Source organism: Rhinopithecus bieti, unplaced genomic scaffold, assembly GCF_001698545.2.
Source record: "Rhinopithecus bieti isolate Rb0 unplaced genomic scaffold, ASM169854v2 scaffold_5273, whole genome shotgun sequence".
Classification (NCBI taxonomy): domain Eukaryota; kingdom Metazoa; phylum Chordata; class Mammalia; order Primates; family Cercopithecidae; genus Rhinopithecus; species Rhinopithecus bieti.
Window position 1 is genome coordinate 88302 of NW_016805057.1, and position 12423 is coordinate 100724.

Genomic DNA, 12423 nt, shown 5'->3' on the forward strand with positions numbered 1-12423 from the left:
CTGTAAATATGCCCGAGTCTTTAAAAAACTAACAACAAAAATGTTTCTAAGATCCCACATTCTCTATAGCTTTTATCTAATTGCTCTTCTCACATTGCGTCTAAAGTTCTACAAAGAATGGTCTACACTCATTATTACCAATTTCTCTCTTCCCATTCCATCACAACCCACTGCAAGCTGGCTTTTATTGCCATCATTCCTGTAAAACTGTTCTCACCTTTACTCTTACTGAGCTTCTCTATTGTATTTGACACTGTTGGTCATCCTTCTTTTTCAAAATAATCCACTTCCCTGGCTTCCATGATACACTTGGTTCTCTTTATGCAATTTGAGGCTTTTCCTCAGTCTTTTATAATTTCTTCTTTATCTCTCTGTATTTGAAACACAGACGTTTCTCCAGAAATATCTCCAGCACAAAACTCTCCTGTGAGGTTAATATGTCTAAGTCTAGATTTGTGATGAAAAACAGAAATCTAAAACCAACATGTTAATCTAAAACAAAACTCATTATTTTTCTTCATTCAAACCTCCTCAGCCTTGTCACTCTTGTGCTTAAAAACAACCAATGGCTTCTCAATGCACTTTAAATAAATTATAAATGTTTCACCTGACCCTCAAAGCTTCATGGGATATAGTCCCCATCCAACTCCTAAACCTCACCTGGGTTTTACTCTAAGCCATGCTGGCTTCCTGTCAGCCTTTGAGGAGTCCAAGCTCTTTTTACCTCACATGTTATTCCCACTGCATGAATATTATTTTTCCTCTTCTTGGCCTGGATTCATAAACTTCTGCTTAATGTCATTTCCTCAGATACACCCTTCTTAGTGACTCAATTTTTTTTCTCCTGACATCATATTGTTCTTTTCAGTCAAAGCCCTTAGAATGTTTTATATTTATATATTCATATATTTATTATGGCATTTATTAAAATTCCTGTATCCTTCTCTGGATTCGAAACCCCATAAGGGAAAAGATCATGCCCCTTTCTTTTAACAATCTAAACCCAATGCTTAGGACAGAGCCCAGTATTTAATAAATACTCAATAAATATATTTTACATGATTGAATTGTTTCACTCTAACAAGAAATCTGGGTGTTACCTTGAATGGACTTTTTTTTTTTTTTACTTTGATTCTTCTGTTCCTTATAGCCTCTGTGTCTCAATTCTAGGTATTACAGGTTTTACTTCAATTTCATAACAATTTGTTCCTCCTTCTCCATGCTCACTACCATTGCCTTGGTCCAAGTTCTCTTCATCTCTTGCTTGAACTACTGCAATGGCTTTCCAACTGATCACCTTTAATTCTGTTTATCCCCTCACATCCATCCTCCACACTGCCACTAGAATAACCAAAATGTAAGTTTGACTCTACCACACACCTATGGAAAACCTGTAATGGTTTCTCATTGCATACAGCATAAATTCTTTTTTTTTTTTTTTTTTTTTGAGACGGAGTCTCGCTCTGTTGCCCAGGCTGGAATGCAGTGGCCGGTTCTCAGCTCACTGCAAGCTCCGCCTCCCGGGTTCATGCCATTCTCCTTCCTCAGCCTCCCGAGTAGCTGGGACTACAGGCGCCCACCACCCGCCCGGCTAGTTTTTTGTATTTTTAGTAGAGACGGGGTTTCACCANCTCGCTCTGTTGCCCAGGCTGGAATGCAGTGGCCGGTTCTCAGCTCACTGCAAGCTCCGCCTCCCGGGTTCATGCCATTCTCCTTCCTCAGCCTCCCGAGTAGCTGGGACTACAGGCGCCCACCACCCGCCCGGCTAGTTTTTTGTATTTTTAGTAGAGACGGGGTTTCACCATGTTAGCCAGGATGGTCTCGATCTCCTGACCTCGTGATCCACCCGTCTCGGCCTCCCAAAGTGCTGGGATTACAGGCTTGAGCCACCGCGCCCGGCCTGACAGCATAAATTCTTTACCTTAGTTCACAAGGCTTCCCAGATAATCTGTACCATTTATTACCACTTGGCATTGCCCTCTAAGCTTCAAAAACAGCAAACTGCTTGTATTTCCCATCTTGTTATATATGCTGCTTCTTTTCATATACTTTGTAACTTTTCATTGAAGAAATATCCACCCTATCATTGGCCCAACTATCCTTTGTTGTCTCTCCTGTTTAATCCACCTGATTCACACTCAGTCATCTTTGGATCAAATACCACATCTTCCAGGGAACCATCTCTTACCCTTAAGAATGGGCCACATGTAACTCATACATTTTACTGTGTACATCTCCATTATTTTACTTTACTCGATTGTATTCAATTATCTGCCTTCCTTTCAGGTGGTGAGCTCCTAGGAGCACACGGTATTAAAATAGATGCTTCATGAACATCTGCTGAATTAATTACAAGAATGAAAGTATAACATTCAAAGTTCAGTGCAAGTGCTTGTGATGGTAATAATGTCCAAACTCCAGAATTTACATGGAGCCAGAATATCTCAAATATATTACATAATTGTTTAGTTCACTAAATTTCACTCAGTTTAATTCAGTTACTGATCTCTAAGTCTCACCACACTGTGTGAGGTCTTCTTTGCTCAGCAAGGTAGAGTTCTAACAACAACCCTTAGATATGAAGAATTCAGCACCTTCATTCTTCACTGTATAAGTGCCCTCCTGGTGAGTTTTCATTGAACAAGCTTTGCAAATAACATTTTTATTATGTCAGAGCTTGCTTGAAGTCTTCGAGGCCAATAAAGTTTTCCCCATTATGTTTTTCAATATGCTGTCACTCTTTCCTTGATATGCATACATATCCTATGTTATTTAATAAAAATACAGTGCTTTTAGAAACACTAATATTTTTTTTAAAATAGCTTCCGCAAACTTTTTGAAAGTATGAATAATCAACAATTCATACTTATTTGCTCAATATCTAAAAAAGGAACAAAATGTTGACCTTTTAGTTATAATCACATTTCACTTGCTTTAGGAATTTATTTTGCTTAAATGGTAGTTATGATTATTAAAAGTGTATAATTATGATTATAGATTTTTCAGTAGGAATTCATGTTTAGATGCTGTATATGCACATATATATTTATATGTTATAGTTTGTGTTTATATATATAATTATATATGTGTTTATATCTATACAAACAATTATAGGTATGTGTATACACATGGGTTAATATACATACATATATTACTTTGCTCTCTCCAATGAGAGGGTCTGGAAGGAATGATATCCTAATGGCGATGAGGATACCCAACACCCAGATCTTCCCTTTTAAACAGCATTTTCTAATAAAAGGAAACAGGATTTCCTTAGAGAAATGGCAGATAGTATCAGGGCTGGGAAAATACAGTTTATGTACTGTGGAAAAATCCAGATAAGTCAAACAGAAGTAAAATACTCTATGTAACATTCTTACTTATTTAGTGTTTATTCTTTCTTTTTATACATGTGATGTGTAAATGTGTGATATATATATGTATTTTACACAGAAATGTGTAATTTTTAAATATAATTTCTTATTCTTTTAAATAACTGAATGTTTATGAATGTACAATTTGTTAGATCATTAATTACAAACAATACCAAATGAACATCTTTATAAATGAATTTGGATGCAATTCCTTAGTTACCATAAATAAAACTCTTATTTTGCAAAGTATTATTCAACTATTTATGAGTCCCTTTCTCTTTGTGCTTAGAGATTCAATTTGTTAAATTCTAATTGGAATAAGTATCTTGTATGACATTTGGTTAAGGTTTTGGTTTAAAACTTTCATCAGGAGTTAAATAATTACTAGTCCATACGTGGGAAGAAATCCATCTCTTTTATGTCCAAATATCAGCATTCCTATGGAGTTGAAAGGTCTTAGATATCATATAAGCCAATCTCCTTAGTTTATAGATTAGAAAATTGAGGCCAAGAATGGTTAAATTACTTTCTCCAGATCAAATATATAATTATCATCAACTTTAAAGTCAAAGGTCTAGATTTCCTCATTCCAAATTCAGTGCTCTTTCCATATCCAAAAAAAGGCTGTCAAGAGATAGATGCAAGGCTCTCACCTGAACTGCTTTAGATAATTCCTGTTAATTTAACCCATACTCAGATAACATATTTCTAGATGTATAGTCACTAGACCCATATTAATTGCTCTGTATGTAGCTGGTAGGATTGTTTTTAACACCATAAGAAGAAGCATATTAGCTAATTAGAATAGAATATGAATTACTAAATAGAAGTTGCTAGCTGCTTTCAAAGGGGAAATTGATCTTTTTCAAAATTATAAATTATTTTCTGTGTTTATAATCTCAGACCATCAACCTTACCCAGTTGGAAGAACAGTAATTAAATTAAAAGCAATGGTGAAAATTCTAAGGAACTCAAGTTGTTGAATTTCAGAAGGAATTTCTTTGATAGGATTATTTCTCAGTTTCAGTATTTGTAAATTTTTAAGACACAATATCTGGGGAACAGAAAAGAGAAACAAACATGAGCAGAATAATAAAGTATGCAAATTATTATTTGTTACCTTTTATAAACTCTCTGAACTAATATAGAATCATTATAGCAACGTCAATTGGCTATATCATGTAACTCAGTAAACACCCTCGTTCAACCTTCAAAACAAGTGACCAGCATTAATATGTATGATATGGCAAAATAGTGCAACCACTGTACTCATACACCTTTGACTCAAGAATGGTCCTTTTCTAAGTGTGAAAGTCACCCTTTCTGATCAAGCTCACTGTTTCATGAGACAGTCATGGAATAATGAGGGAGGAAGGAGATATCTGTAGAACCAGGAAGATAGGTGGAATTAACCTTAGTCATCAGAGAAGTGTCAGATATCATAGCCAGATTATTTTTGATATCACAGTAATTTCATATACATTGATTTTTCATGTGAAGTTTTAAAATAGAATAAACCATTTAAATCTATTATCTTCCTCTTAAATGTATACAAATTTTAAAAGAAAAACAAATAAATAACTAAATCTATGATCTTTACTTGATTAGTATATTTCTCTCTGGTGAATATTAATAAGGTCTTATATTAGTTCTCTTTAACATTAAATTCAACCTTGTTATCATCATAAAGGTCCAAAATTGGTGGAGTAGAGCAAGTTCATTCGTGTAATCAGGAAGCATCAGTCTCCATGTTTGCCTTTCTTTTCAAAATTATTTTGGATCTTTGTAATCCTTTGCATTTCTATACAATTTTTAGGATTATGGAGTCATTCATATTTTCTAAAATCCCTTCTTGTGCCTTTGTAGGAATGTGTTCATTTCACGTAAGTTATTTAATTAGTTGGTATACAGTTATTTATAGTATTTTCCTTAAATCTTTTTAATTTCTATAAGGTCAGTAGCAATGTTTCTTCTTTCATCCTTGTCTTTAGTAACATAAGTCTTCTGTCTTTTTCTCTTGTGAGTCTACATAAGGTTTGTCAATTTTGTTGATTTTTTTAAAGTAATAACTTCCGTTTTTAAATTTTCTCTATTTTTCTGTCTTCTATTTCACTAATTTCTATGCTAATATTTACTATCTCCTTGCTTATTCTTTGTTTAGGTTAAGTTTGTTCTTTTTTTCTAGTGGCTTTACATGAAAAGTTAGTTTGAGATATTTCTTCTTTTTTAAAAGATTTACATTTACAGCTATAAATTTCCCTCTGAGTACTCTGTAATGCAGCTCAGAAATTTTGGTATGTTGTGCTTTCATTTTCATTTATCTAATAATATTTTCTAATTTCACTTATAACTTAACCTTTGACTCACTGGTTATTTAGGAATATGTTGCTTAATTTCCATGTATTTGTGAATTTCCAAATTTCTTTCAGTTTTTGGTTTATAATTTAATTCCACTATAGCCAAAATAGACTTTTGTGATTTTCAGTCCTTTTAAATTTATTGAGACTTATTTTGTAGCCTAATATACGATTTATCCTGGAAAATGTTCTGTATGAACTTGAGAATTGTCTATTCTGCTGCTGTTGGTTTGAGTTAGACTCTAATACATTCCATACAGATTTATTAGGTCTAATTGGTTTATGGTGTTGTTCAATTCTATTTCCCTCTTGTTCTTCTGACTAATTTTTCTATTCATTATTGAAAGTGGGATATTGAAGTGTCCAATTGTTACAGTTGAATTTTCTATTCCTCCAATTCTTCTGGTTTTTGTTTCATATACTTTGGGGTTCTGTTACTAAATAAACACTTGTTTATAATGTTCTACTATCTGGTAAATTGACAAATGTCCCTTTTTATTTCTAGTAACTTTTTTTGCTTTAAAATATATTTTGTCTGATATTAGTATAGTCTCTCCAGCATTTCTATTGTTGCTGTTTGCATGATATATATTTTCTCATGCTTTTGGCTTCAACCTCTTCAATCTTAAGTGTGTTTCCTGCAGACAGTGTATCACTGAATCTATAAAAGAACTTGTATAATTTTGTACAGTCTATCTGTATCTTTTGAGTGGATTGTTTGATATATTCACATTTAATGTTATTATTGACATGATTGGATTTACATCTGTCATTTCACTTTTAGCTTTCTATATGTCATATGTTCTTTTAATTCCTCCTCTACTACCTTCTTTTGCATCAAGTGAATATGTTCTAGTGTAACATTTTATGACTTCAATAAGTGTTTTTAGTATGTTCTCTTGAGTTCTTTTCTTAGTGATTGTTTAGAGGTTATAATATATACCTTATGAGAATTTACTTCAGATTTATACTAACTTAATTCCAGTGAGATATGAAAATGTTCTTCATACATATTCAATTCCTTCTTCCTTTTGTGTCTATAATTTCCATGTATATCATATCCATATATGTTACAGACCTAATAACACATTATTATACTTAGTATTATACTTGATTTTATGACTGTTTAAGAATCTTAGAGAAGAAGACCGAGTATACGTATATAGAGTTTGCTATATTAATCTTTATTTAACATTTCTGCTTCTACCTTCTCCCATCCTAAACTATTTTAGTGGACACTGCACTCTGCCTGATTCAACCATCTTGAATTTTCCATGAAACCAGTAATAATTTGAATCCCCCACTTACCTCAGTCCCCAGCCTTCTATTCATTGCCTTTATGCCATGCTAACAACTGGGCCTCATTAGCCTGTCCCCAAAACAGCCCCTCTAAGCCTAGATATTACCATCTTCATTGGAATATTTTACCTATAGCTATATAACACAGACCTGCATTTTAATGACAAGTTGATCTCTGTCACTTTAATAATGAGCACTTTATATCTTACATGTGACTAGTCCTCTTGTCTTCACACATTTATTTTTTAGTGGATGGAGTTTTCTTTGGCAGATACACAAATATTACCTGTATCTACTTAGAAGAAAAGTTAAATTAGTGTGAAGAACTCAGATCTCTCTATTCCTTGGGAATTCTTGTCAATTTCTCCCAGTCAAATTAATAAAACTGGTGTTACATATTAGAAAAGAAATAACTTCTCCAATTGAAAATAAAAACATGATATTATAGAGAAAGTATGGAAAATATATGTTTTCAATAGTATATGATTGAAATAGGAAGAAAGTACATTTGCCAAAAATCAACTCGCTAAAAGACAGTACTCTGGAAATCAATTCACAGAACCACCAATTACCCAGTAATCAATGAAGCAATCACTAAAGACACTAAAAACACAATTTGTCCTAATTATTCATAATGGTTCATTCACCTAAAATGACATTAAATTAGCTAATCCCATATCTGATTATCCTTCATACATTTTATTAAGCAGAATATTATATTTTATCCTTTGGTAATTAAAACTTGTTACAACACTGCATGTTTACTTTGCTTTTAAAGCCTCCAATTAGCACATAAATAAGATTTATTTTAGATTACATTCAGAGTTAGAAGAATAAATATTTAATATACATTATAGAATTATGAGAACACATTTGAGAGCCTCATTATAACGTATTCTTTGAGGATTACATCATGGGACTTCCTAAGAAAGATGTACTATACATTTTGCGCTTCTGAAAATAAGCCATTCAAAAGATGCAATCCAAAATACATTTATAGTACTTTATAGTAACTTCAAGGTATTAAAAGATGTCTATTTTTATTATAATTATTATTCACAATAAGTTATATCAGTATATAACAATAAAAATGGACTCACTTCTGTGGGAAAGTAATGAAGATCATTAAATGACAAATTAAGATATATCAACTGGAAAGCTAAAGGTGTTAAGTCTGGACAATGTAGTATAAAAAAGCCCTAAAAGAAAGTGACAAGAGATAAGATGTTAATCATTAACAAGGCACAAAATAGTTTATACAAGAGTAAAACAAAATCAGCACATAATTTGAATGAGAATGTTTTACACAATATACTAACAAGCCTATACTCGTCATCCATTCATTTTTTTTAGTCTGTCGTGTTAATAATTTCTTTGGTATGTAAAAGATGGAAGCAAAATAGAAACACTGCATTAGGCTGTTCTCACACTGCTATAAAAAGATATCTGACACTGGGTAATTTATAAAGAAAAGAGGTTTAATTGGCTCTTGGTTCTCCAGGCTGTAGAGAAAGCAAGGCAGCATCTGCTTGGCTTCTGGGGAGGCCTCAGGAAACTTACAATCATAGCAGAAGGTGAAGGGGGAAGCAGTCTTACATGGCCATGGCAGCAGGAAGACCAGGGAGGTCTTTAAAACTAAGAGATCTCATGAGAACTCGCTCGCTATCAGGAGAACAGCAAATCCATCCCCATGATCCAATCACCTCCCACTAGGCCCCACCTTCAGCACTGGAGATTACCATTTGACATGAGACTTGGTGAGGACACATATCTAAACCATATCAGACTAAGTATTTATGTATGTGACAAGTGTAGTATTATATGCGTGACAGAATTAGTTCAATCACTAACAAGCAAACATTGCTATGTGCTGAAATATAATTGAATCTATTTTATATATAATTATTTTATTTACCCCTTTTTATATCTCTACCTTTATTTCTCTGATTTCTATCTGTTAATCCAGCATCTACCTGAAACTTCTTGTTAAATGTGCTAATTTCTGTACCATCTTCATTGTCATTCAGTTTAAAACATTTCTGATTTCCTTGGTGATTTCTTTCTTGACCTATTTTTTAATTAGTGTGTTGTTTGATTTCCAAACACTTAGTGCTTTTTAATATTTACATTAATATTTAGCACAAATATTTGGTACTTTTCTAGATATCTTACTGTGACTTCTATTTTATTTCTGTTGTGGTACGAGAACTACAATATTTCAGTCTTTTAAAATTTCCTGAGATATGTTTTATGGCCCAACATATATCTTGAAATTGTTCTATGTGTACCTAAAAAGTAATGTTTATTCTGCAGCTGTTGGATGTATCATTCTATAAATGTTAATTAGGTCAAGTTAGTTTCTGGAGTTATTTCAGATCTTCTGTATCTTTACTGAATTGTTTTTTACTACACATATCAATTCTTGATCAAGATATGTTAAGTCTAATATCTAGTTATGATGGTGAATTGTTCTACTTCTCACTTTAGTTCTGTCAAATTTTGGTTGACGAATTTTGAGGCATTCTTATTATATCTATACACATTTAGATTGTTCTGTCTTCTTGATGAATTGACCGTTTAAACATTTTCAAACTTCTCTTTATACTTGGTAATACTCTTTTTCTTTAGTATTATTTTCTACTTAGTCAGCTAATACAGCCATAAGAGCTTTATAATGCCTACTGTTATCTTTTTCCAGTTTTACTTTGTAACCATCAGTGTCTTTATTTAAGTACGCTTCCTGCAAATAGCACATAATTGAGTGGTACTTCATTGGCCAGTTTGACAATCTCTATTTTTTTATTGTGATGTTTAACCCATTTACATTTAACAAAATTACTAATGTGTTTAGGCTAAAGTTTACCATTTTGGTGCTTGTTTTCTATTTGTCTGATCTGTTTCTGTTCTTCTATTCTCTATTCTCCTTTTTTTTTTTTTTTTTTTTTTTTTTTTTTTGGGACGGAGTCTCACTCTGTCGCCCCGGCTGGAGTGCAGTGGCCGGATCTCAGCTCAATGCAAGCTCCGCCTCCCGGGTTTACGCCATTCTCCTGCCTCAGCCTCCCGAGTAGCTGGGACTACAGGCGCCCGCCACCTTGCCCGGCGAACTTTTGTATTTTTTAGTAGAGACGGGGTTTCACCGTGTTAGCCAGGATGGTCTCGAACTCCTGACCTCGTGATCCGCCCGTCTCGGCCTCCCAAAGTGCTGGGATTACAGGCTTGAGCCACCGTGCCTGGCCATTCTCCCTTTTTTTTTTAGAGACAAGGTCTCGCTCAGTCACCCTGCCTGGAGTCCAGTGGCACAATCATAGCTCACTAAAACCTCAAATTCCTGGGCTCATGTGATCTTCCTCAGCCTCCTGAGTAGCTAGAACTACAGGTACATATCACCATTCCTGGCTAATTTCTAAACAGAAAATTTGTAGAGACAGGGTCTTGCTATGTTGCCTAGGCTGTCCTCAAACACCTGGCATCAAGGAATCCTCCTGCCTTGACCTCCCAAAGCACTGAGATTATAGGCACAAGCCACAGAACTCAGCCTTATTCCTCTATTCTTTTCTTGCCTTCTTTGCTGTGAACAGACCATTTGTTCAAACATCATTTTTTTAAAATGACTTTCTTGTTATTCTCCTTAGTGTTAAAAAAGTGACTTCTTTAAAGATCACAATATGTGTCTTAACACAACCACCCTTAAAAAAAATTCTACTACTTCATGATTAAAGAATCTTTCAATATCAGCACCATAGAAAAGGGTAAGAAAAAAAAGAACCTTACAATAGATACATACATTTAGCCCCTTCCAACCTTTTGTACTCCTGTTGTCAAATATTTCACTTTTATATTAGCTATAACACCCACAATATATGGTTAATGTATTTATTTTAAGTAATCAGTATTCTTTTAAAGAGATTTCAAGATTGTTTTAAAAGGTCCTTTATATTCACTGATGTATTTACCACTTGTGGTGCTATTCATTATTTCTTAATTAACTAGGTTTCTATTTGGTCTAATTTTTTTCTTTTTTTAACTCCTCAGGCTTTTTTCCAACATTTCTTGTAGTAGAGATAAGCTTGAGAAAAACGAATTCAGCTTTTCTTTGTCTGAAAACATCTTATTGCATATTCATCTTTTAGTGATACAAGATTTATTCTTTATCAATGCAGAGTTTTTAACTTTAAATAGTTGCTAGAAACACAGTCTTAAGGCAGAAATGTGCAAAATAGCAAATAAATTCTTTAAAGCTTATAACCAAGGACCGGGTGTGGTGGCTCACGCCTGTTATCCCAGTACTTTGGGAGGCCGAGGTGGGTGGATCACCTGAGGTAGGGAGTTAGAGACCAGCCTCTCCTCTTGATTTTTATACGATGGCCCTCCTTGTCTTACCATTCTTGACTTAAAGTTTACTTTATCTGATATAAGTATAGCTGCTCATGTTCTTTTTTGGTTTCAGTGTATGTGGAATATCTTTGTCCATCCCTTCATTTTCAGCCTGTGTCTTTATAGAGAAAGTGAGTTTCTTATAGACAGCATATAGCTGGGGCTGATATTATTTATTTATTTACTTATATTCAAGGTTTTTATTGATAGGTAAGGGTTTCCTGTTGTCATTTTGTTATGCGTTTTCTGCTTATTGTGTGAATCCTTTCTTCCTTTTTACCTCTCTTACTACCTGACTTTGTGTTTAAGTAATTTTCTCTAGTAATACGTTTTGATTCTGTGCTATTACAGGTTTATGCTTTGTGGTTACCATGAGGCTTACAAAAAACATGATATAATAGGTAATTTTAAACTGATGACAACTTAACTTTGCTCGCAAGGAAAACATCAAAAACAAACTCCAAACTTTAATAGCACCTTCTACATATTTTGACTTCTTGATGTTTCAATTTACATCCTTCCATATTGCCTATCTATTAACCAGCTGTTGCAGTTGTTGTTTTTAATAGTTTTGTCTTTTAGTCTTCATATTTAAGATGTAAGTGGTTTACTTACCACAATTACAGTATTAATACATTCTGAATTTGTCTAGTTTTCAATTTTCTTATTTTCAGCAGTGAGTTTCATATTTTGAAATGTTTTCTTGTTACACCTTACGGTCTATTTCTCCCAGATGGAAGGACTCCCTGTAGCATTTTTTTGGAAAGGTTTGGTGTTCATGAGTTCCTTCCGCTTTTGTTATTTGGGGAAAGTCTTTATCTCTCCTTTGTGTTTGAAGAGACACTTTAATGGGTATAGTAGTCTCAGTCAAGAGGTGTTTTTTTTTTTTTTTTTTTTCCTCCCCTTCAACACTCTCTCCTAGCCTGCAGGGTTTCTGCTGAATAATCTGCTGAAAGCTGTACTGGGGCTCTGTTGAATGTCATATGTTTCTTTTTTTTTTTTTTTTTTTTTTTTTTTTT

The 12423-nt window shown here is 33.6% G+C and overlaps 1 protein-coding gene across 1 annotated transcript in view; it reads right to left on the reverse strand.

The window, feature by feature from the left end:
- LRRC63 (leucine rich repeat containing 63) overlaps positions 1-12423 on the reverse strand; it is a 66279-nt gene that overhangs the window by 25539 nt on the left and 28317 nt on the right. The window contains exons 6-7 of the mRNA XM_017870952.1: positions 8131-8229; positions 4292-4428 (exon numbers count right to left, since the gene is read on the reverse strand). Of these exons, the coding sequence (XP_017726441.1) occupies positions 4292-4428; positions 8131-8229 (236 nt within the window). The remainder of the gene's footprint in view (positions 1-4291; positions 4429-8130; positions 8230-12423) is intronic.